We start from the raw sequence: 25,864 nt of genomic DNA on the forward strand, positions 1-25,864 counted from the left end.
AGAGGAGATGTAGTTTGTTGTTAGAGAGGGCATGCCACGATGTAGGAGGCGTACAGCTGCCAGCCGCTGGAGCCATGAGCCCCTGGATTGTGCATATTGTCGAAGTACCGCCAATGTCTCGTAAAGTTATTTTACTGGGTAACTTGGTTTGCAGATGGGAGAAATGGTAAATGGTAAATAGACTTTTACAGAGCGCTTTTCTACCAGTGGCCACTCAAAGCGCTTCACAACATTGCTCGACATTCACGCATTCATGCACACATTCACACACCGACGGCGGTGTCAGCCACGCAGGGCGCTAGCCAGCTCGTCAGGAGCAGTCAGGGTGAGGCGGCTTGCTCAGGGACACCTCGGCCTCGACACAGCTAGGAGGAGCCGGGGATCGAACGAGCACCCTTCCGGTAAACAGCCAAATGGGTGGTGGTCCGTCTCCAACCGGCTCGCTGACTGCCATGCCTTAATGCCGTAGTTTCACTGGAATAATGAGCCATGTGCCCGCTGCCCGGGTGTAACAGGCGTGATCTGAGGATATCCAGCTCTAACTCTCTCACGTGACAGCGATGTCATCCGGCTCTCCATCGCGCTCACAATGATGGATGGATCAGCTTCTTTTATAAATAGAGTTGTTTTTCCGCTCGAAGGGGGACATTGTTTCCTCAGACAGGATGCACTTGATTGGTTGCTGACCTGTGTGGCAGGCCTCTTGGTCGGTTCGTTTTTCCATCTGATACTCCCGGCTTCCGCATCTAAACCTGATAGCGCGCTGACCTCTGATACGGTCCGACTGATCTGCTGCGGTGACGCTGCAGTCTGTGTTTATAACTCTTGTAGTACTTAACAATACTGCTCTGCTGCGTGCATACTCTCAGGAGTCCAGTGAATGTTAACATGTGGGCGCGGGCCAGTTACATCAGGCTGTAGTTTATATAACGCTGAAGATGTTTATGTAGAGAGATGCACTAAGGATTCATGGAGACGATGCAGTCGTATGGGTCGAGGAGACTATCAGTACTGCTTTAACTCCTCATCCTTATTCAGCCTTCTGTAAACTTAAACCCTCGCACCCAACATCTGTTTTATTGTGGAAAACGTATTGTTTTAAGTATTTTTTTCCAATAGTTTGTTTTGTTTTTTAAGTTGAATTGAAGCACACTGTGCATCTGTAGAACTGCGGTAGTGACTGAATGACAGATGATCCAGTGCTTCTACCGTTTCAGTCCTAACTGTTTGAATGTGGAATGTGGAAGCTGGCCGCCTTTGGACAGAATAAAGCCATGGAAATTCCACTCTTATGTCATACCGTGTGTGTGTGTGTGTGTGTGTGTGTGTGTGTGTGTGTGTGTGTGTGTGTGTGTGTGTGTGTGTGTGTGTGTGTGTGTGTGTGTGTGTGTGTGTGTGTGTGTGTGTGTGTGTGTGTGTGTGTGTGTGTGTCTCAAAGTAGTATTTTAATGGTTTAGACTCCTGATGGTTTAGTCTCCTGATGATTCAGTACAAGTGCAAACAGCAGAAGGCAGCGTGTTCGGAGCAATTATGACACATCTCCTAAATGAGAGAAAGGGAGACCTTATCAGGAGATTACCTCCCTTCCCATTGCTGTGTTTGAACCGTTCTCCTCCCGTCCTGCGGTTGGGGGGGGGGGGGGCTTCCTGTGGTCAGGGAGGGGGTCCCCCCTTGTCCCCCCTTGGAGACGAACGGCAGCTGTTTGCTCTGGTGATTGTCTTGGAGGGACGCGGTGTTGACTTCCCGTTCTGATAGCGGCGCCGGCTGTGTTTTGTTTTTCGTTCCGCCTGGAAGAAATCAAATCGAATCCATGAGCGGATCTCGCGGTGGAGACATGTGGAGCGGGGCTGGAGATAAGAAGCACTGTCACGGTCGTATCCCGACGGGTTTGATTTCCCTTCCGGCCGGTTCCCCGGGCCCTGTGTACCGACTGTAGGGCGACAGTAGCTTAGGGGGTAGAGTGGGTTGACTGCTAACCGGAAGGTTGCCAAGGTAGCCTCTATGTGCTAGCTTCCTCCGGCTAGCTTCTATCTGCTATCTCCCTCTGCTAGCTCCTCCGTGCTAGACTCCTCATGTCCTCTCAAGCTGCAGGCGCCAGTCTTGTTTTGTCTACAGGCAGACTTCCTCCATTAACCCTGTAGCCAGAACGATTGTCTCTTCTGCACAGATATCTCTACCTCCATCTCTCTATCTCCAACTCTCCATCTCTTTACCCCCTATATCTATTTTGGTTTACTTAAACTCTCTCTCTCTCGCTTTCGCTCTCGCTCTCGCTCTCTCTCTGTGTGTCTGTTGGTGTCTCACTCGAACATGTTACTACAGCGTGTTCACTGTTTTACTACGGTTTGTTGATGACTAAATTTATGTGTGTTAATGCAGTGTGTTGTTGTGTGTTAGAGTGCAGTGTGGTAGTGCGTTATGGTACTGTGGTTGTATTACTGTAGTGTGTTAACGTAGTGTGTAACAGAGTAGTGTGGTAGTGTTGTTTTGCATTATGGTAGTGTGGTGTTACTGTAGTGTGTTGGAGAGTAGTGACTGTTTCCCATACATAGACCATTGTGTGGCGCGGCGCCACAGAATCAACATCGAGTGCCACGAATTGATTGTCTTTTTTTTTTTTTTTTTTTAATAACGCGATTTGGAAATCTAGAAATCGTTTCGTCCATTCATCTCTGCATAGCACTCGTTCTCCCTGTCATTCACACACACACACACACACACACACACACACACACACACACACACACACACACACACACACACACACACACACACACACACACACACACACACACACACACACACACACACACACGCACGATGCTAACTAGGGATGCGTCGGTCGCGACTGATTCATTACAACGAACGAATCCCGAACGTGAACGACAAGAACTGGTTCCCCAAAACAAGAAGAACTGGTTCTTTGATTCTTTTTTTTTTAACATAAACCAAACATATGGTCACGTAAATAAAATATACAAACGAACAAAGCTCCGTCTCCCCGCGACTTCCATTGATTGAGTCTACAACTTTCTCAAAGATTCAGCCAATGAGAGGTAGCAATGGTGTTGGAATGGCACCTAGGTAAACCAATGACAAGGCGGTACCATCGAATATGCGCGCTTTCTCTGTCTGACGTATCTTGGGTCATACCATTCGACTCATATATCCCCCTACATTTTTTCGAAAATAGACTTGACCTCCATCTGTTTATTGGATAAACGCATTTCCCAATCCCAGGAGTCTTTGCTCCATTCTACGTCAATTTAAGAACAAACAAAGAAATTAAACTGCAGTTCGTATTTTTTATTTATGACCATGCAAGTTCTGTAATGCCTGAACAATGAAGAATTAAATGTAAAGTAAAATAAAATTATAAATGTAAAACCATGAATGAAATATAGAGAGTAAGCAATTGGTATAAATATTGGTGGGAAGTTAGATATACTATATAGCAGGCATCTCCAAACGGCGGACTCCTATCCGGACCCACGACCAATTAAAAAAACAAAAAATTATAAAAAAAAGTTTTTTTTTTTTTTGTTTTTTTTAAGATGTAATCTGACGTAACGAACGAATCAAAACGAACAAATCAAATAAACGAATCGTTATAGTGAACTGAACTGAAAGAACTAGTTCCCGGAAAAGAATCATTTTGCCCATCCCTAATGCTAACACATGAACCCACCGATGTCACCCGTCGCTTAGCAACCGGACACGCTGGGGTTGATAAGTTACCGGACTACTGTAACTACTACGGAGTGCTAATAATGACGTGAATCAGGCAATAAATCAAATTTCCTTGACAGCGGTAAAGTTCGATGTGCATTAAAGTACAGACGGAGTGGACCAATTGCGAACTACTGCAGCTGCTCCAAGTTAAACCCCAAACTAATCGGAATAAGTATTTATAGCGGACTACACCACCTATTCTATTCCGCATAGCATTATATTCCGAACCGATTGAGGCGTATATATATGATACTTTTCTATTCCGATTGAGCTGTTCTTCCACATCTATGCGAATCAGATGTGTCCGCATGTAAACGCGGAGTTACATGCACACTCACTGACGGCCGCGTTGCCGGACCGCCGTGCTGCGCCGCCGCCCCCCCCCCCCCCCCCGCACCACACATCGGTCCTTGGTCTGTGTTACTGCAGTGTGGTTCTGTTACTGTAGTGTGATCTACTGTAGTGTGTTACTGCAGTGTGGTTATGTTACTGTAGTGTGTTAGAGCAGTGTGTTACTGCAGTGTGTTACTGTAGTGTGGTTGTGTTACTGTAGTGTGTTAGAGCAATGTGGTAGTGTAGTGTGTTACTGCAGTGTGGTTGTGTTACTGTAGAGCAGTGTGCGTTGCCTTTATGCCTTCAGCGAGGCCAGAGCTGCCACATCCTGTGCAGTATGAAATGACAGCCGAGCAACGTCTATAAATACCCTGTGTGTTGTTTACGAGTCGGCCATGATGGCGGAGAGTCGGAGACCCTCTCTGGGTCTCAGTGAGCCCCCAAGCCCGGAGGGCCCTCTCTGGGTCTCAGTGAGCCCCCCAGCCCGGAGACCCTCTCTGGGTCTCAGTGAGCCCCTTAGTAAGCTGCTGTGGGGGCTGTGAGAGGCTGAACCCCTCCCGGTCGGAGCGGGGCAGAAGGGCTGTGGAATGTGGTCTGGGAAGCTCTCAACACCTCGGAGACTGGACAGGAAGTCCCGAGCCTTCCAGAGCCTTCCAGGGGAATGCCTTGCTCCCATCCGCCTGCGCACAAAGAATGTGGTGTTCCTGGGAACGGGGGCGGGGCCTGGGGGCGGGCCTGGGAGCGGGGGCGGGGCATGAGGGTGGGGGCGGGGACTGGGAGGGGCGGAGCCAGGAAGGCCCTCTCTGGGAGACGCATGAGGAGCAGCGTGGAGGTGTAGGCCCTCCTTTCCTTCCTCTAGTGGAAGGGTGATGGAGCAGTGTGTTACTGCAGTGTGTTACTGTAGTGTGGTAGTGTGTTACTGTAGTGTGTTACTGTAGTGTGGTAGTGTGTTACTGTAGTGTGGTAGTGTGTAACTATAGTGTGTTACTGTAGTGTGGTAGTCTGTTACTGCAGTGTGGTAGTGTGTTAGAGTAGTGTGTTACTGTAGTGTGGTAGTCTGTTTAGAGTAGTGTGTTACTGTAGTGTAGTAGTGTGTTACTGCAGTGGTACTCTACCTTGGGTCAAGGGTTAATCGGAGAACTCGAAAGTCAATATTGAGATTTCAGTGAGACTGGATCGAGGCTACAGTGAGGCTTGATACAGTGAGGCTACAGTGAGGCTATGGTGAGTCTGGTTAGAGGCGGTAGACTGGAGGGCTAGTCAGTGGTCAAGTGAACAGTAGCTAAAACAATGGTGAGTGGAGCTAGGGTCGCTGGGTGCACCACACCGCAAGCTACAAGGAGTAAACTGTTCTGTCAGAACACACACACACACACACACACACACACACACACACACACACACACACACACACACACACACACAGCCAGCCATAACCCCCGACCACCCTCCGTATGTTCTCTGCTACTGTAAGATCTCCCGGTGGGGGGGAAATGGAGAGGGGGGGGTGGGGGACAAAATCTGTGACCAGCAGAGAAGCCAAGAGGAGGGGGAGGTGAAAGGCACAGCCTCCCACTCCATATTTCCATAATATCAGCCTTGTCCCCGGTTAGTTCCACCACCTGCACAGACTCGCATCGCGTTCATTAGATTGCGTTTATCAGTTTATCAATTGGCTATATTAGATTAGACGTGCTGAATACAGGAGACGATTGACTCTGGTTATTAGGGGGGACTTTTACTTTCTACACAGGAAGCAGTTGGACTACAGTACTGCCATTATGTGTGTTTCCATTCAGCAGCTCTGACAGCCTCCCGGACGGAGCAACGCTCTTTTGGGGGCCGTGTCCTGGGTTCTTAGCTCCGGGTTTGGGTCGTTCTTTAGGCCTTTATGGGCCAGTGAAGCCCACATTATACTGTAACGTGTTCAAATAAAGTGGGTTTGACTAGCTGCCGCGGGCTGAAGTGTTTTAAACAGAGTCTTTAACAGTCTCGTACCCGTGAAGCCGGTCTGGAGCACCCCATCTGTGTTTGTGTATTTGTGTTGTCGCTTTACCTCGGCCGTAAAGCGGCCAAAGTACATTTACAATGACGGCTATTTTCCCAACGTTTACATTGGGAGTTTATCCCCGGGCCACTTCACCGGGCCTCTCCGCGGGGCTGGCGTTTGACTCGGAGGGAAGCTGGCAGAGCTGCGCTGCTGCTTTGCCTCTGATTATCTTTTTTTTTCTTCTCGCGACACGTTTGACACAGTATACCCAGGAAATATGGCCGTTGTGGCCGGGCCGCGCTCCAAGGCCATCTGCTGATGGAAGGTTCTGGAAAGCCGCCTCAGCTTTTCCCGCTCCCCAGAGCGTCCACAGAACTGCAACATTAGAATGATTATAAATCCCCCTCGCCGCCGAGATTACCCACCGCCAATGTGCTGCGGGTTTGACGCTCGGAGGCAGACGATATGTATGGCGTAAACAGAACGGAGACACGAGGAGAGAAAGGCCCGGGGACCGCGTTATTATTCATAATTATACATGTATTATTAGGAGGAGCACTACCCACAAAAGCCACCGGGAGAGGGAGAAACCTTGAGAAGGAAAACGGGAGTGATCCCTGGTTCCCGGCCGCTGAGCAAGGCAGTTGGTTCCAAAGGAGCAGCCATGAAATGCGGGCAGGATAGCTGCCAGGATAGAAGGTTACACGTGTACAAGTAGAGTCTGTGATGAGTTCTGTTGAGGAAACACAAAGGCACGACTCTCAAGACCGACGTTGTTAAAGAACGTTCCTCAAATGCTGACTCACACAGAAGCCATTCCCACACTGAGGTCCCAGCCAGGCGGGTTCACACAACTCAGAAATACGATCATCGTGCGTTCGGCCGGAAAAGCTCGTTCCCGACTTCAAACGGCTAAGGGGGGAACGTTCAGCCGAAGACATTGTTTGTTGTACGTCCTCGCACTTAATATACACACTTATTGTATGTTGTTCGTCCTGGCACATAATATACACACTTATTGTATGTTGTACTTCCTGGCACTTAATATACACACTTATTTTATGTTGTTCGTCCTGGCACTTAATGTACGCACTTATTGTATGTTGTACGTCCTGGCACTTAATATACAAACTTATTGTATGTTGTTCGTCCCGGCACTTAATATACACACTTATTGTACGTTGTACGTCCTGGCACATAATTTACACACTTATTGTATGTTTTTCGTCCTGGCACTTAATGTACGCACTTATTGTATGGTGTTCGTCCTGGCACTTATTATACGCACTTATTGTATGTTGTTCGTCGGAACTTAAAAATAGTACGTGTGTAGCATCATGTGTAGCATCTTATCCTAGTTATCTTGGTTGCATACGGGGAATGGGTTAACCTAGCGATTGTTAGTGCTTGGTACCTGTTTCTATGAACATCCTTACTGTACTGACAGCGATTGTTTTTCTGACAATAATACTTATACTAATATACTATACTAGGATAAAAGCGTAAACGCCCTGAATGTGAATGTTGAAACGCAGTAGGTTGGTGGTGCTACCTTCTGTACGAGTGTTAGGCTCATACTGAGGCTAGGGCAGGAAAGGGGAGCTCCCCAGGGGGCCGGTATCATCCTGAGGTTTCCTCCCGGGTTACTCACTTCCCCTCGCAGATGACACACGCCGCATTCATCTGTGGTTTGTTATCCTTCCCCCTCTCCCCACCGATGCTCCCATCCACATTTTCAGCACATAAGTCACTCCAGGAATTCCTGCGCTTTTGGTTTTTTAATTAAAAGCCGGGATGTCCAGGGAGGGGGTTGAGGGGAGGGTTAGGGTGGAGGGGGTTACCCTGGTTGAAGCCCTGCTCCGCGTCCCGGCCCTGTGTTCGGACCGTGAAGAGGTCTCCCTGCGCCAAACGGCCCAGCGACGGGTCCTGATGCACTCTGGGCCGTCTCTAGTGAATACACAAGGTCTGTTTGAAGTGGGGGCCCCCCTCCCCCAACACTGGTCTCGCCTCCCTGACCAGAAGGTCGGTTAGGAGGCCTTGATGGGGATGGGTGGACATTGCGACCGAACCGGAGATGCGGGGGGGGGGGGGGGGGGGAGTAGGTCATTGAAACTCTTCTAGCGACTCCAGCTCGGATCTGTTTTGTCTGCTTCTTATTTTGGGCTCAGCTCTCTCTCTCCGTCTCTGTCTCTGTCTCTGTCCATTGTCTCTCTCTCTTTCTGTCACTCGTCTCTCTCTCTCTCGCTCTCTCTCTCTCTCTCTGTCTCTGTCTCTGTCTCTCGTCTCTGTCTCTGTCTCTGTCTCTCGTCTCTCGTCTCTCTCTGTCTCTTGTCTTTCTCTGTCTCTTGTCTCTCTCTGTCTCTTATCTCTTGTCTCTATCTCTCTCTCCTGTCTCTCTCTCTCCATCTGGAGCGGTCGCGGAGAGGCGCTGCCCGACTGACGGGCCAAACACGGTCATAAAACATCGGCCAGTCCACCGCTGGCCTCCGCTGCTGAGCCAGCTGTGGAATGCTCCACGCAAGGAGACAATGAGGGCGAACCTCCTCGCTCGCTAACCAGCTCCATGGCAAATTACACCTAGCCCGGAATTCCTCCTCTGTGGGTTCTCTGGTTTACAGAAGCACTCGAAATACGCAAATCAATTCAATAAGCAAGCGATGGTTCCAGGATTCACTGCCAAACCCGGTTTCGGAGCAATCTCTCCCGGCCTTTGTTCCAGTTTGACGTTAGAAAGCAGAGTGCCGCGCAACTGTTTCCTCCTCCTCCTCCTCCTCCTCGTCCTCCCGGCCGTCGGCTTAGCGAGACAAGCAGATCCGTGTCGGCGTTCATGTTCTGTGTGTCCCCGTCGCCGGGCGCTCGGCGGAGCCCTGTGGACGAGTCTCGACCCTAATCCCTCCTGAACACTGTAATTCCGCGCAGGCAGTCTGACAGCCGGCTAAATTACAGGTCTGGGTCCGTCTGAAGGTGCTGCGCTCCGGTAACACGACTCCCCGCGTCGCCCCGTCCTCTGAGGCCGTGCCCGCTGGTATGCGGCGGCGGGCCCCAGTCTGACGCTTTTATAGACTTTTATAGACTTGTTATTTTTAGCCCGTGGCGGTGAGCGAGGCCTGCCAGCCCCCTGGGTAATTAAAGGGAGTTTTAATCACACTTGATTGGATTCCTGCTCCCTTTTTTAAAAGTAAATACAGTAAAATCCCTGGCAGTGTGTGATTGGCCGAGGGGCCGGGGGTTTTGGGGGGCGTTGGCCAACCCCGCGTGGCAGAGAGAACCACGTGGGCGGGCCAGACCTCCACCGGGTGTGTGAGGCCGTTCAGGAGATGAACTCTCTGCTGGAGGAGGAGGTGATGGTGGAGGAGAAGGTGGAGGAGGAGGTGGTGGTGGAGGAGGAGGTGATGGTGGGGGAGGAAAAAGGTGGAGGAGGTGGCTGTGTGAATTTGGACGCCAAGTCTAAGAGGAGGAAGTGGAGGTGGAGGAGGAGGAGGTGGTGGTGTGGATTTGGAAGCCAATTCTAAGAGCAGGTGGAGGAGGGGGTGGTGTGGGTTTGGTAGCCAAGTCGAAGCGGTGGCAGGCCTTGGCAGAGCAGATAAAGGTGCCTGATGAAAGGTGCTCTCCCCGGCCGAGTGGACACATTCACAGCCGCGGGGGAACCCAGCGAGGTCGTCTGGAGGTCAGGAGGCCGAGATAACGAGAGGAGCTCTGGGGGAACGCGGTGCCACATGGGCCTGGAATTCCCAGGGAGATAAGCGTTCACTCAATGCTAACGAGGACACGCAATCCGGGGTGATACTTTAGTCACACGGAGGGCTCCGATAGGTCCCGTAATATTCCACTTGATGACTGCTCTTAACACAATAAGAGCTCTATTCAGCGGGGCAGCGGCGTGTCAGACTGAAAGGGAATAGCGTGTACGACACCGGAGCTCTCTTTGCTTTCGTCAGCACTCCCCCCCCCCCCCCTCATCAGTGCTCTGTCCCAGCAGGACGGCCCCATCACCCCCCCTGCCCCCCTCCAGCCCTCCTCAGTGCAGCTGTGCGCTCTGAGAGCTCTGTGTTGGGTCGTCTCTCACCATCACCCTCACAGCCGCGATGAGATGTTGTTGACGCGTGTGCACACAGGTGCACGCACACACACACTGAGTGGGGACGCGCTGAGAAGACCAACGGCCGGCCGGTGTACACATAAGCGCACACGCGCGTGCTGACTGAACCCACACACGCAAAGTGGAAGGATGCACACCGTGAATGGATACACGTGGACACAAAAGCACGTTCAAACCTGGTGCACGCACACACACTGACACACACACACACACACACACACACACACACACACACACACACACAGGGCCAGGTGTGCTGTCTTACAACCTAATCTCCCCTCCCTAATCTCGGGGCGCCTCTCTAGTCAGAAGCGGAGCACAATGCCTCATCTCACCGGCCGAGAGCTGATCATAAACAAACACTGTAAGAGTCAGTGCATCTTCAGCGTGTGAGTGTGTGTGATTCACGTTGGTTCTGGCGTGGCCTCAGATGTTTCCTCCTGCGTTCCGCTCAGGGGCTGTCAGGTGGGTCTCCGTGGTTCCCCCCCCTCTCCGACCTCCTATCCAATTCCCACACATCCACAACCGGTTTGGCCGGGAGCGCCGTGTGACTCTGGGATTCGGAGACGACCATACTTGTCGGCGCAGGGCCGCTTCCGGAGCTTTCTCTGCGCCGGAGCGGCGCACGTTCAACTGTCGAGCGCCAGATGATCTCCCGTCGTGTCACCCGAGACTCTTGGTGTGGGGAACCACACGTTCCACAGAAGGAACCGCTCAGAACCTCAGAGGAACCTCAGGGGGAATGGAGAGGAATCACTCTGTGTTAATAGATGACTCATTCAGGTGATTAGAGAGAAGTGAGGGGTTAGACAGTACAGAGACAGGTCATTAGAGAGCAGGTAGGGGTTAGACAGTACAGAGACAGGTCATTTGGGAGCAGGTAGGGGTTAGACAGTACAGAGACAGGTCATTAGGGTGCAGGTAGGGGTTAGACAGTACAGAGATGGGTCATTAAAGAGGAGGTAGGGGTTAGACAGTACAGAGACAGGTCATTAAGGAGCAGGTAGGGGTTAGACAGTACAGAGACGGGTCATCAGGGAGCAGGTAGGGGTTAGACAGTACAGAGACAGGTCATTAAGGAACAGGTAGCCGTTTAACAGTCCAGAGATGGGTCATTAAGAAGCAGATAGGGGTCAGAGAGTGAACATTGAATACAGTGCTAGTATTCTCTATCGTCAGAGACCCTTCTGGGTCGACATGGGGGACGTCGAGCTAACAGAACCGGTTCGCCGCGAGCCTAGCCGAAGCTGTGGTTATAGAGCATGGCGCTCGTGTTAGCTAGTGTAAGGATCCTGCTGGCCGTCCGGGGCTGACAGAGGGCTCATTGTATGGGCTGGAGCAAGGGGAGGCTCTGGAGATGTGGCGGCGTGGCCTACTTACGGCTGTTGTTTTTACAGCTCGCCGCCGGGGCATTCTCTCATCCACATACTTGTGCTGGGATCTTAGCGCTCTTATTGTGGGGAGCGGAGTGCTGCAGCTGTCCAACAGACTTTAGAGAGAGCGTGGGTTAGGGGGCGAGAGAGGGAGGGAGGGAGGGATGGAGAGGGAGGGAGAGAGTGGGAGGGAGAGAGAGAGAGGGAGAGAGAGAGGGAGAGTAACAGGAGACTCAAAGAGAGAGAGAGCTGTTTTCTTTGCGGACTTAAGATGGTGTCTCGAGAAGAACGTTACGATTTCACGACATGACCGCTCTGAAGCGTGCGAACAAAACATGTGTGTGTGTATGCACGCACACATTTCGTTTGCACGTTTAGCACACACTCACACACACGCACACGCACACACACAGGCTCATTTTTCATCAGAAAAGATAATCTAGAATGCAAACAGTCTGTCTAGTGTGTCTGCTTATACAGTGTGTAGGTGTTTGTGTTTGTCTACATTTTCTTTATCTATGGTGCATGTGTGGGTATATATATTTTGTGTCTGTGTGTCTATAGTGTGTGTATAATGTGTGTGTATATGTTGTGTGTGCATTGTGTGTGTGGGGCAGGGTTCCAGCATGCTAACAAGCAGCAGCTGGCCGAAAGGGGCTAGCCCTCTCCCTGATCAATGTGTCAGTTGTTGCTTGTTTAGCCATTGCTTTGTTTACACGCACACATACACACACACTCTCTAAACCTCACAAAACTGAAATATTCATCTACACACATACACCGACCACCAGTTTTCCACCAGTGGCTTCGTAAAAACAGGACTTGCTTTTCAGAAACTTTTCAGACTTTTATTGTCTGCGCCAGTTATCCATAAAACAGTTGTTTTTTGATTTAGCAACTGATGGTTGGCTGTTGACTGCTATTGGTTGGCCGCTGCTGGTACTACTGGTTCAAGTACCTAGTAGTGGAGCGGCAGTAGCTCGGGAGGTAGTTGGGTTGACTGGTACCCTGAAGGTTGCTAGTCCGATCCCCGGCTCCTCCTAGCTATCAAGGTGTCCCTGAGCGAGGCACCTCACCCTGACTGCTCCCAACGACCTGGCTGTCGCCTTGCGTTGTTGACTCCTTCGTCAGTGTGTGAATGTGTGCATGCATGAATAGCTGTAAGTCGCTTTGGATAAAAGTGTCAGCAAAATGTAAATCGGTAAATGTAGTATTACCTTCCCGGTCTTCATCCATACATTCTGTGGGGGATTGTAGGAGCTGTAGGCTGGCTATCCGTTCCAGGTACTGGGTCTGGTCCTTGTGCTGGGTCGGTTCCTGGTCCATGGTCCTTGGTCTGGTCCTGGGTCTAGCCCTTGTCCAGGGTCTGGTCCTGGGTCCAGTCCTGGTCATGGGTCTAGTCCTGGGTCTAGTCCCGGTCCTGGGTCTAGTCCCGGTCCTGGTCCTGGGTCTAGTTCTGGTCCTGGGTCTAGCCCCGGTCCTGGGTCTAGTCCCCGGTCCTGGTCCTGGGTCTAGTCCCCGGTCCTGGTCCTGGGTCTAGTCCCCGGTCCTGGTCCTGGGTCTAGCCCCAGTCCTGGGTCTAGTCCCGTTCCTGGGTCTAGTCCCGGTCCTGGTCCTGGGTCTAGTTCTGGTCCTGGGTCTAGCCCCGGTCCTGGGTCTAGTCCCGGTCCTGGTCCTGGGTCTAGTCCCGGTCCTGGTCCTGGGTCTAGCCCCGGTCCTGGGTCTAGTCCCAGTCCTGGGTCCAGCCCCGGTCCTGGCTCTAGCCCCGGTCCTGTTCCTGGGGTTCAGAGCGTCAGCCCCAACGGGAGCCAGTGAGTAGGCGGCCTGCGGTCTCTCCGCGGCGGCTGCTGACTCCAGTGGAAAATGCGGCTCATCTTCCACCATGCAGGCCATTCAAGAGTTCAACACACTGAAAAGGGTTTCTCCTCTAACTCCTGCTTCATCTGAAACAGTGGAGCTTGTTGCATGGCGTAGACAGCAAAGTAGGGCTGCTCGATTATGGAAAAAAACATAATCATGATTATTTTGGTCAATATAGAAATCCCGATTGTTCAAACGATTATTTTTGAGTTGGAAACATGATGTATTTATTCAGCTTGTCTCTCCCAAAAGTACTCTGTAACTTAGGACTTTTGCCTTAGAAAAATAGTCAAAATGGTCAAAAAGAAAATGTTCAGACCTTAAATATTGTACAGATATGTATCCAGCTGTTTTGTTCTGCACTTTATTTGAAACATTTAAGGACAAAAAGAAAAATTTGAAAACTCGATCATATTAGTTTTGTGATCGTTTGACGCTGATATCGATATTGCGAACAAAATTTGATGAGTCGCCCAGCCCTACAGCAAAACAAATTGATATAAATAGATGAGAGGCTAATACAGCCTCATAAACATGTCTCCCCTCCACCCGCTGGAAGCTGTCTCCAGACCAGTCGCCTTCGTTGATCACGCTCTCGCTCATACCTCCTCAGGACCTCAGTGTGAGGAGCTCGTCATCATCCTCCTCATCATCATCATCTTCATCCTCCCTGAACACCTTTCTTGAGAATTGCTGTTCATTTTCTTTTCGTTCTTAAGTAACTCATGTTCATGTACTACGGCCTCATCTGTTTAGAGGCTTGGTGTTGAGATGGTGCTACAGGCTACAGTGAGGCTTGATAGAGGCTACAGTGAGACTGGATAGAGGCTACAGTGAGAATGATAGAGGCTACAGTGAGAATGATAGAGGCTACAGTGAGACTGGATAGAGGCTACAGTGAGACTGGATAGAGGCTACAGTGAGGCTTGATAGAGGCTACAGTGAGACTGGATAGAGGCTACAGTGAGAATGATAGAGGCTACAGTGAGAATGATAGAGGCTACAGTGAGACTGGATAGAGGCTACAGTGAGAATGATAGAGGCTACAGTGAGACTGGATAGAGGCTACAGTGAGACTGGATAGAGGCTACAGTGAGGCTTGATAGAGGCTACAGTGAGACTGGATAGAGGCTACAGTGAGACTGGATAGAGGCTACAGTGAGAATGATAGAGGCTACAGTAAGACTGGATAGAGGCTACAGTGAGACTGGATAGAGGCTACAGTGAGGCTTGATATAGGCTACAGTGAGACTAGATAGAGGCTACAGTGAGACTGGATAGAGGATACAGTGAGGCTTGATAGAGGCTACAGTGAGGCTTGATAGAGGCTACAGTGAGGCTTGATAGAGGCTACAGTGAGGCTTGATAGAGGCTACAGTGAGGCTTGATAGAGGCTACAGTGAGACCGGATAGAGGCTACAGTGAGGCTTGATAGAGGCTACAGTAAGGCTACAGTTAGGCTTGATAGAGGCTACAGTGAGACTGGATAGAGGCTACAGTGAGGCTTGATAGAGGCTACAGTGAGGCTACAGTGAGGCTTGATAGGGGCTACAGTGAGACTTGAAAGAGTCTACAGTGAGGCTTGATAGAGGCTACAGTGAGACTGGATAGAGGCTACAGTGAGGCTTGATAGAGGCTACAGTAAGGCTACAGTTAGGCTTGATAGAGGCTACAGTGAGACTGGATAGAGGCTACAGTGAGGCTTGATAGAGGCTACAGTGAGGATACAGTGAGGCTTGATAGAGGCTACAGTGAGATTTGATAGAGGCTTGATTGAGGCTACAGTAAGACTGGATAGAGGCTACAGTAGGTGCGTTTCCATCCCCCTAATTTAATGTGAACTTTGAAGTATCGAATCAGTAAACGGTGATGGAAACACCAAAATTCGCATCAAAATCCTCTAATTCGCAAAAAAGTTTATCCGCTCGCTTGAGGTGGTTTTTGAGAAATGCGAAACTGAGTAAATTCGCAAAATGGGAGATGGAAACACATTTTGCGAATCAGCTGTGACGTAGCGAACTTTGAACACACAGGACTGACAGTCTATCCGATTTCTGTATAACGACCGGCCATAGCAACCCTGCCGACATCAACGTGTAACGTCATCGCCCTATTCCGCTCCAACCACTTGATGGAAACGCACCTAATTCAAATTACTTTATTGCGAACTTTCTAAAGATTCACATCACCTTTTTAGATGGAAACGCAGCTAGTGTGGCTTGATTGAGGTTTCGGTGAGACTGGATCGAGGCTACAGTGAGGCTTGATACAGTGAGGCTATGGTGAGTCTGGTTAGAGGCGGTAGACTGGAGGGCTAGTCAGTGGTCAAGTGAACAGTAGCTAAAACAATGGTGAGTGGAGCTAGGGTCGCTGGGTGCACCACACCGCAAGCTACAAGGAGTAAACTGTTCTGTCAGAACACACACACACACACACACACACACACACACACACACACACACACACACACACACACACACACACACACACACACACACACACACACACACACACACACACACACCACCACCACCGCATGGAATGGTTGTGTGCGGTTGGAGTTGCTGGTATCTGTGATTACTGAGTAGCTATTCTGGTCCGACAAACGGGATCCATCTGCCTGTTGCTCCCTTACCGGCGGCCAGACTCAATAACCGCTCACCAGGGCATACTGTAGCACCGTACGGCCCCTCAGATGACATCATACTTCTGGTGGGGGCTTACATCACTTCCTGCTGTTCGTCTGATGAAGTTCAAATGGTGCTTTGTTGGTTTTGGAGGGAAAATCGATTGTATTATTTTCAGGGAATCTTCCCTTTGAGATGTTTCAGGGTAAAGGCAGTTAGGTTATTGGATATTGGCAGATCTTTCACAGTAAAAGTCTCTCAGTAAGACATGCAGATATTTCACAGTAAAAGTCTCTCAGTTAGACATTGCAGATAGTTCACAGTAAAACCATGTCGGTTAGACATTGGCAATTGTTGCCCATCAAAAGTGCATCCGTTAGACATTGGCTGATGTTTAACAATAAAAGCATTTCTGTTATAAATTGGCAGATGTTTCATTGTGAATGCATGTCAGTTAGACGTTAGCGTTGTTTCATGGTAAAAGCCGGTCAGTTAGGCATTGGCAGATGTTTCACAATAAAAGTGTGTCAGTTGGGCATTGGCAGATGTTTCACAGTAAAAGCGTGTCAGTTAGGCATTGGCAGATGTTTCAATGTAAAAACATGTCAGTTAGACGTTAGCAGATGCTTAATCACAGTAAAAGCCTCTTAGTTGGACATTGGCAGAAGTTTCAGAGTAAAAGCGTGTCAGCTATATATTGACTTCTTGAGAATGCTAATTAGCTAGAGAGCAGCTTGTTTGTGTGTGTGGCTGACGAAGCCTCACGCTAATCCCATAATGTCATGTTTTCCTCTGGTCCGGGATCAGTCCCCCCACCACTGCTTATTAGACATGTTGTAAACAGTAGCCGTCATGTATGGTTTTCACTCTTAAGTCTCAATAGTCGTACGCTGTAGTACCTAACCACTGAGACAGACAACCATGATGAATTAGAACATCCATTTTGATTCCTCAAATACCAACAACTACATTTAGCTGCTTTTATTGTGTATGGTCATTCAACATAACTACCAATTTAAACCTGACTGCCTGCTTAAGATTGGTTTCAGTTGAACCCATCTGGAGTAAGGGAGCACCGTTTAGATGCTGACTGATCCGAGGGTATTGGAGAAAACAACAGGTAGCTTGACCGCTATCAAGTTATTTTCCTAACCCCACCATCTCAATATGTCTGTATTTTAAGTTGATTCTTTACACTTTTTTGCCCTTTTGGACACACACAGACACACACAGAGACATCTTCTTATGTCTTTTTTAAATAAGTTGCCTTTTTACACTTTTTGCCCTTTCCTCGTGGAATTCCTCGTTTTACAACTCATGATTTATTATTGATATCTGGAAGCCACTGTTGTCGGCCGCCCACACAGTAGCGTCCGTGGGGGGTGCTGGGCTCCTGAGTTGCGGTTAGCGTTAGCGGTGTAGGGTTTCCCGGGACCTCCACCTACACAATAGCAGCGTACGGGCTAGCCCCGCGGCTAGGTGACGACGTGTGATTTATACACTGCCGGGGCGAGGAGAGACACTGTTATATAATCCACCGATCCCACACTCCGACTAATTGGGCGGTGTGTTGTGCCTGCTGCTTTTGGTTCGTCACTATGAGAAAACATGTAGAATTGACACGCTACACCGAGGTTGTGTTGGGAAAATAAATTGATAGCGGTTAAGCTAGGTTGCTTTTTCCGTCACCCTCGGATCCGTCAGCATCCAAATGGTCCTCGCTTGCTCCAGATGTGTTCAACTGAAACCCATCTTAGGCAGGCAGTCAGGTTTAAATCGGTGGTTGTGTTGAATAACCGTACACAATAAAAGCATCTAAATGTAGTTGTTGTACTTGAGGAATCAAAATGAATGTGGTGCTTCATCATGGTTATTGTCTCGGCGGTAAGGTATGACAGTGTACTGAACAATTAGTGCAGAAAACATGTAGAATTGACACGACCCAACGAGGTGGGTCGTGTCAATTCTATACGTCTTCTGCGCTAATTGCGTGCGCTAATTAGCCTAACTCCTCCCAGCATGGAAAAGGCATGGAAAACATTCGGCCTCACTGACATTAAAACAACTCTTTGTAATCGTCATGTTCTTCTCACACTGATACCATTAGCCGTTTATGTTCCCCCCCCCCGCCCTGCCTCAGAGGTCCAGAGGCTGCGTTCCCACAGTAGCACGCCTGTTAGCCGCTAGGAAATATGTCAATAGCTGGAAGGGGAGCCTGCCAGGACCCTGGGAACCGAGCGCTAACAGCCGCGCTAAGACGCCCCCCCCCCCCCACCTCCCCGGGCCCGCGGGCGATCCACGCCACCACCAGCCGTGGGGGGCAGCTCACTCTCAGCCCATTACCCACCACTTCTTTACAGAGGTGGTCCATCCTCTCTCTACTGGGAGAGGAATTCCCCTGAATGTGTCGATTAAGACCCATGGTGATCTCTCTGTCCGCCCTGGGAACATGTATGATGGTAATGCCCTGCTCTCCGAAGGAACACGTTACATTTTCATTATTCTTCTTTCTTACCATTCATCATCATTTTAATTAATTCACAGTCGTAGCCACAAAGTAAGTGTGTGTGAGGGAGAGTCACTGTGTGTGCGTGTGTGTGTGTGTGTGTGTGTGTGTGTGTGTGTGTGTGTGTGTGTGTGTGTGTGTGTGTGTGTGTGTGTGTGTGTGTGTGTGTGTGTGTGTGTGTGTGTGTGCTTGCGCAAGCAGGCAAGCATGTGCACGCATCAGCTCATGTTTAGGCTGATGTAATCCAGTCAACGGTTTGTTCATTACCCAGTAAAACCTGCTGTAGGATTAAAGGCTATCACTTGCTATTATTAGATTTGGCGATTACATTAGATTATGGGTTTATTTGACTTTACAGATCCCATTGACTCCTGTTTATTTTCTCCTTTAATTTGTGGTTCCGCAGACGTTAGGAAGGCAGCGAACACAGATTAAAAATGAGACGGTGCCTTATTAATGGACCGTGGGACATTGGGGTCAGAGCAGGAAGCACAGAACAGGGGTGGGGGCTGCGTTGGTGTTACATGAGAGGTCTGATCTCCTGGGGGTTTCAGACCTGGTTCTTCTCCATCCACCACCTGGTCCGTGGCCCTCTTCGCCCACTTAGCTGGTATTGGACCTGTAGTAACACTACAGGTAGTAACTGGTCCACTACCTGTAGTGTTACTACTGGTACTGGACCTGTAGTAACACTACTGCCACGGACACCCCACTCCCTGCCAGAGAGAGTAGCGTAGGGAATGAAAGGCTCTGGGTAATTATATCAAGGTGGGAGATCAGTGGATTAATGGGGGCTGTGATCTCTCGCCCGACCTGGGCCACTGACTCCAGGGGAATTCTGGGAACGTTACGACTTCCCTTCAGACGTTGTGTATGAATGGTTCTTGTGATGCCAGATTTGTTTTTGAAGTGGTGTGCGGACACCTTAGTGTTTTATCTTTTTAAAGTTCCCCCATCTGTTTTGGGATGTGCATGGACAGGCAAGGTTTGTCTCGTCGCAGACCAAAGGGAAGAAAATCTGGTGGAATATGGAAAGAGGTGAACGGAATGAGACCGGAGGGAAGGAAGGGGCTGTGATGTTAGGGCATCGAATTAGTGAATGGCGCTCCAAGATTAAATGTGTCCATATGTTACTGAGCAGCTGTCCATGATAGTTTTTTTGTGAAAGGACTGCTGCTTATGATTGAGTTTTTTATATTAAGTTCAAAATAATTATAATTCAAAGTGAACACATCACAGTAAAATTATGCAACACACCATTTGTGAGATCCTAATTCCGATGATGGTCTGATACAGGACTCCAGATTCGGTCGAGGTAGAATATCTTTTAAGGTTACAAACACAGATTACCTTTTTATGGTTTGATTTGCCTCTCTATCTATGTCTCCCCCTCCGGCGGATTCCTCCTAACACACTCTTCTCCTCTCCATCTCCCTGCAGGTTTCCGTAAGATCAGCCTGGACGACCTGCGCAAGGCCTACATCGTGAAGGACGTGCAGCAGTACATCCTGCACCGGCTGGACCAGGAGGAGGCGCTGCGGCAGCACCTCACCAAGGAGACGGCTGAGATGCTGAACCAGCTGCACATCAAGAGCAGCGGATGCTTCCTGTACCTGGAGCGCGTGCTGGACGGCGTGGTGGAGAGCTTCATCATGCTCCGCGAGATCCGCGACATCCCCGGCACGCTCAACGGCCTGTACCTGTGGCTGTGCCAGCGGCTCTTCGTCAGGAAACAGTTCGCCAAGGTGCAGCCCATACTCAACGTGATCCTGGCCACGTGCCGGCCGCTGACCGTCAAAGAACTGTTCCACGCCGTGTGGACTAAAAACATGGCCCTCACCATGGAGGAGTTCCAGAAGAAGATGGACATCCTCTCCAAGCTGTTGGTCAACGGCCTGGGGAGCTCCAAGATCCTCTTCCACTACAGCTTTGCGGAGTGGTTGCTGGATGTGAAGCACTGCACCCAGAAGTACCTGTGCAACGCGGCCGAGGGACACCGCATGCTGGCGATGAGCTACACCTGCCGGGCCAAGCAGCTCAAACCGCTGGAGGTGCAGGAGTTCGCCCTGCATCTCGTCAACTCCAACCTGCAGATCGAGCCCTATCACCTGGCGCTCTGGATGGTGTGGAACGGCACTCCGGCCAAAGACTCCCTGATGACCTCCATACCCAGGGAGCAGGAGGTGCTGCAGCTCCTGGTGAAAGCCGGAGCCCACGTCAGCAGCGAGGACGACCACAGCTCGTGCATCGTGCAGCAGGCCCTGGAGAGGGAGGACTCCATTCGGACGTTGCTCGACAACGGGGCGTCGGTCAACCAGTGCGACTCCAACGGCAGGACTCTGCTGGCCAACGCGGCCTACAGCGGGAACCTGGAGGTGGTCAACCTCCTCGTGTCCAGGAGGGCCAACAAGGAGCTCCAGGACAACCACGGACAGACGGCACTTACCCTGGCGGCCAGGCAGGGCCACACCAAGGTGGTCAACTGCCTCATCGACTGTGAAGCCAACATCAACCACACGGACCACGACGGCTGGACGGCCCTGCGCTCGGCAGCGTGGGGCGGGCACTCGGAGGTGGTGTCGGCGCTGCTCTACGCCGGCGCCAAGGTGGACTGCGCCGACGCCGACAACCGGACGGCGCTCAGGGCGGCGGCGTGGGGCGGCCACGAGGACATCGTGCTGAACCTCCTCCTGCACGGGGCGGAGGTCAACAAGGCGGACAACGAAGGACGGACGGCGCTCATCGCCGCCGCGTACATGGGCCACCGGGAGATCGTGGAGCACCTGCTGGACCACGGCGCCGAGGTGAACCACGAGGACGTGGACGGGAGGACGGCGCTGTCGGTGGCGGCCCTGTGCGTCCCCGCCAGCAAGGGGCACGCGGCGGTGGTGAGCCTCCTCATCGACCGCGGGGCGGAGGTGGACCACTGCGACAAGGACTGCATGACGCCGCTGTTGGTGGCGGGCTACGAGGGACACGTGGACGTGGTGGACCTGCTCCTGGAGGGAGGCGCGGACGTGGACCACACAGACAACAACGGGCGCACGCCACTCCTCGCCGCGGCCTCCATGGGCCACGCTTCGGTGGTCAACACGCTGCTGTTCTGGGGCGCGGCCGTCGACAGCATCGACAGCGAAGGGAGGACGGTCCTGAGCATCGCCTCGGCCCAGGGCAACGTGGAGGTGGTGCGGACTCTGCTGGACAGAGGGCTGGACGAGAACCACAGGGACGACGCCGGCTGGACCCCCCTGCACATGGCCTCGTTCGAGGGCCACCGGCAGGTGTGCGACGCACTGATCGAGCAGGGCGCCCGCGGCACGGAGGTGGACAACGACGGCAGGATACCCCTCATCCTGGCGGCCCAGGAGGGCCACTACGACTGCGTGCAGATCCTCCTGGAAAACAAGTCGTGCGTCGACCAGCGGGGCTACGACGGGAGGAACTCCATCCGGGTGGCCGGGCTCGAGGGCCACCGGGACGTCGTGGAGCTGCTGCTGAGCCACGGCGGCGACATCGACTACAAGGACGCCGACGGGCGTCCCACGCTCTACATCCTCGCCCTGGAGAACCAGCTGGCCATGACGGAGTACTTCCTGGAGAACGGGGCGGACGTGGAGGCAAGCGACACGGAGGGTCGCACGGCGCTCCACGTGTCCTGCTGGCAGGGCCACCTAGAGATGGTGCGGCTGCTCATCCACCGCCATGCCGACGTCAACTCCTGCGACAACGAGAGGCGCTCGGCGCTGCAGTCTGCCGCGTGGCAGGGCCACACCGAGGTGGTGCGCTTCCTGATCGACAGCGGCACTCACGTGGATCACACCTGCAACCAGGGGGCCACGGCGCTGGGCATCGCGGCCCAAGAGGGCCACATCGACGTGGTCCAGATCCTCCTGGAGCACGCCGCCGACCCCAACCACGCCGACCAGTTCGGACGCACTGCCATGAGGGTGGCGGCGAAGGGAGGCCACTCGATGATCATCAAGCTGTTGGACAAGTACGGCGCCAACGCGCTGAGCGGGTCCAACCCCTCGCCGGTGCACACCATGGAGGACCGGGCGCCGCTGTCGGTGGGCGGCAGGATGCAGTCACTCACCATCAAGTCCAACAGCTCTGGCAGCACCGGTGTCGGGGACACGCAGTCGTGCGCTCGTGGTATGCCCAACGGACCCGTGCACGCCTTCAGCTCTCCGTCAGAGTCTCCGGACTCCACCGCCGACCGGCACAAGTCGTCGCTCTCCAACAACTCCCTCAAGAGCTCCAAGAACTCCTCTCTGAGGACCACCTCCTCCACGGCCACCGCACAGACCGTCCCCATCGACAGCTTCCACGGCCTGACCTTCACGGAGCAGATCCAGCAGCACTCGCTGCCCCGCAGTCGCAGCCGCCAGTCCATCGCCTCGCCCTCCTCCACCACTAAGTCCACCAACCAGCTGCCGGCGTCGCCGTCCAGCGACTTCGACTGGACCCAGCTGAAACCGGGACCCAAGTCCACCAAAGGAAGCAAGGGCGGCAACGGGACGTCTAACAGCAGAGGGGTGTCGGGGGACAGGAAGAAACCCAAGAACAGCCGCTCAGCCCCGGGCCAGGTGCTGGAGTACGAGATGACCCAGTTCGACAAGAGGATCGCCCTGAACAAGGCGGTGGGCAACATCTCAGTGAAGGACCCGCATTGTAAGATCATGATCGGCAGCCCAGGCCCGGAGGGCGGGAAGGGCCAGGACCAGCTCTTCATCCAGCAGCAGAGCACTGCAGAGAAGAAGAGGAACTGCATCCTGACCAACCCCAACTACCACCTCCAGGGCACCCAAGTGTTCCTGGGTCGGGTCTCGGTGCCGCGGACCGTCCAGAACGGGGGGCACCAGGATATGCTGGACAACTACCCCATAGGGGAGACAGATCTCAGCCTTAAACAAGCCCTCAAACACCAGCTGGAAGGTCCAGAGGCTGGGTTCAACTACAAGAAGGAGACTCCATTATAGCGGGTAAGGAATTGTTTGCAATCGTGTTTGCCCTGTTTGAAACAGATTTCCCTTCTCAGCTTCAAGGGTCAGAGTTGAAGTGTGAAAGCCCTGTACTGTAGTTCACACTTCAGCATGTCTGTTTCTTCTCCATGTCAAACATATAATGTACCTTTTGTAGCTGCTGAGTAGAAACCCACATCCCTGTTATTAGTTGGACTGTATGAGGCTGGAATGATGGCTTCAGTGGAATGCATCTGGCCAAGAGGACTTATTATCCTCTGTGAGCCAGCAGAACATTAACCCAGCTTTCTCCTCTCCGATTTCAGATGTCCTGTACGCCATCTACCAAACAGACATGGGAGGGAACATGCCAAAGCAACTGTTGTCATCAAAATGCGTAGAGACAGAGTTAGATTTGTTTTCGCCACCAGTGGAAGACCTCAAGAAAAACAAAAACTATGAGAAAAACGACGACTAAGGGAAGATTGTGTGGCTTTGGTGACTTGATACTCTGATGTGCCTACATCTGTTACAGCCTTCTCCATGTAACCATGCACAATATCATTTTTTAATTTAATAATGTACTGATATTTAATAAGCAGTGTATGCACTTTTTTTCAAGATGGTAAAAATGACAGACATGCATTTTGTTTTAATGTTTGCCTTTTATTTCTGAGCAAAACATACCAGTGCTTTGTTTTTATTATCATTTTATACTCCATGTTCTCAACGTGTCTGACCCGGCCAGGGGACACTGAGATGAAGCCTGACCATCAGCCCATCTCTTCTCAGCCTGCAGCCCGCAGGCGATCAGCGTGAACCTTGATTGTTGTGCATAACGTGTGTCATGCGCCACACGACGTCAGCAGCTATGGACGTTTAATCCATAAGTGTATACGGGACTATTTATTTTTGGAAGAGAAAGCCACTTTTTTTTGCTCTGTTTCGTTGTGTGTTGTCGCTCCAGCGTGGGGCTGTGTTCACCGGAGCCCCCTGGGTCCGTGTGTTGTGTCGTATCACAGATCCTCCAGAGAGAGCGAGAGACCTTGTTCACATGTTTAAAAACCTGCGAGTTAATTTCGTCCCTATGGGATTCCCTTTTTCAGTTGTTTTCGTGTGTCGTATGTTTCTGTGTGCATTTAAGATATTTAAATAACCCAGCGCTCGCCCGCATCCCGTTCAGCGCCAAACGCAACAATGCCGCGTGAAGCCAGCAATCCAACAGAGACTCGAATCCCCGCCGGCCGCACTGGTCCTACTGCGCCCGCCACAAGGGGCGCCACATTGGCCGCCACAACGGCAACCACAATGGCCACTTGTTCTCCGGATCTCGGGCATGCGGCCTCACGACCTTCAACAGCACAGGAAGTGAGGTCACGAGGGTTTGAGCCGCGAAAACGTCTCGCACATCTCAATGGCTGCTGTAGTGGTCCTAAACCACCGCACCGTAGACTCATCCAGATGAAGTCCCCCCCACCGCCTCCCGCCCCCCCCGTACCCGGAGCAGCTGTACATCAAATCAGCAGACCCCTAACCCCGAGGTGTGGACCAATAGGACGACAGCACCAGGACAGGAAGTGTGCAGGAAGGAAAACGAGAACATCTGTTTCTCGTGAGCGACCTGTTAGTGTTTACCGGCTGTGCCGTATTTTCATTGGCTCGTCGTGGCGACGCGGCGGAGTGGGCTGGTGGGCGGTGGAACCGTTCCAAGTGCATGCTGGGATACGCCGTACGCCCTTGTCCAAACTCTCCCGTCGTGGTCTGATGCTGTTCGGGGACGCGGCGTGGAGGATTGAGGGGCTCGGCTCTCTCTGATCTGGCGGTCGCGTGTCACGCCTGTCTGCTCCCTGTGTCTCTTATCTGATTGGACGGCTTCCTGCGGGGATTGTAAATAGCTTACCGTGTACATTCAACTTTCATTCAACAGAAGATTCCTGTATAATATGAAGTGGAATTTTCTGATGTATATTAAAGTGCTTAATAAACATATTTGCTTTACTGCTGGAAAAACAATCCATACTTTCCTTCTTCAGTCCGGCGTTATTCAGACTTACTTTTTAAGTCTGTATGTTTGTGGTCCTTATTTTGACCCAATACATAGATGTCTCTATAGAGAGGATGTTACTGACATGACATCTCTATAGAGGAGACAGATAGACAGGAGGACGGACATCTCTATAGAGGAGACAGACACAGGAGGACGGACATCTCTATAGAGGAGACAGATAGACAGGAAGACGGACATCTCTATAGAGGAGACAGACAGACAGGAGGACGGACATCTCTATAGAGGAGACAGATAGACAGGAGGACATCTCAATAGAGGAGACAGACAGACAGGAGGACATCTCTATAGAGGAGACAGACAGACAGGAGGACATCT

At 51.6% G+C, this 25,864-nt stretch overlaps 1 protein-coding gene across 2 annotated transcripts in view; it reads left to right on the forward strand.

The window, feature by feature from the left end:
• Window positions 1-25,494, forward strand: part of ankrd50 (ankyrin repeat domain 50) — a 40,630-nt gene extending 15,136 nt beyond the window's left edge. For both annotated transcript variants that reach the window (XM_030368178.1, XM_030368179.1), the window contains 2 exons: window positions 19,961-23,502; window positions 23,808-25,494. In XM_030368178.1, the coding sequence (XP_030224038.1) occupies window positions 19,961-23,499 (3,539 nt within the window). In that variant the 3' untranslated portion in view covers window positions 23,500-23,502; window positions 23,808-25,494. The remainder of the gene's footprint in view (window positions 1-19,960; window positions 23,503-23,807) is intronic.
• Window positions 25,495-25,864: the final 370 nt, after the last annotated feature.

This window comes from Gadus morhua, chromosome 10, assembly GCF_902167405.1.
Source record: "Gadus morhua chromosome 10, gadMor3.0, whole genome shotgun sequence".
In the NCBI taxonomy this organism is placed as follows: domain Eukaryota; kingdom Metazoa; phylum Chordata; class Actinopteri; order Gadiformes; family Gadidae; genus Gadus; species Gadus morhua.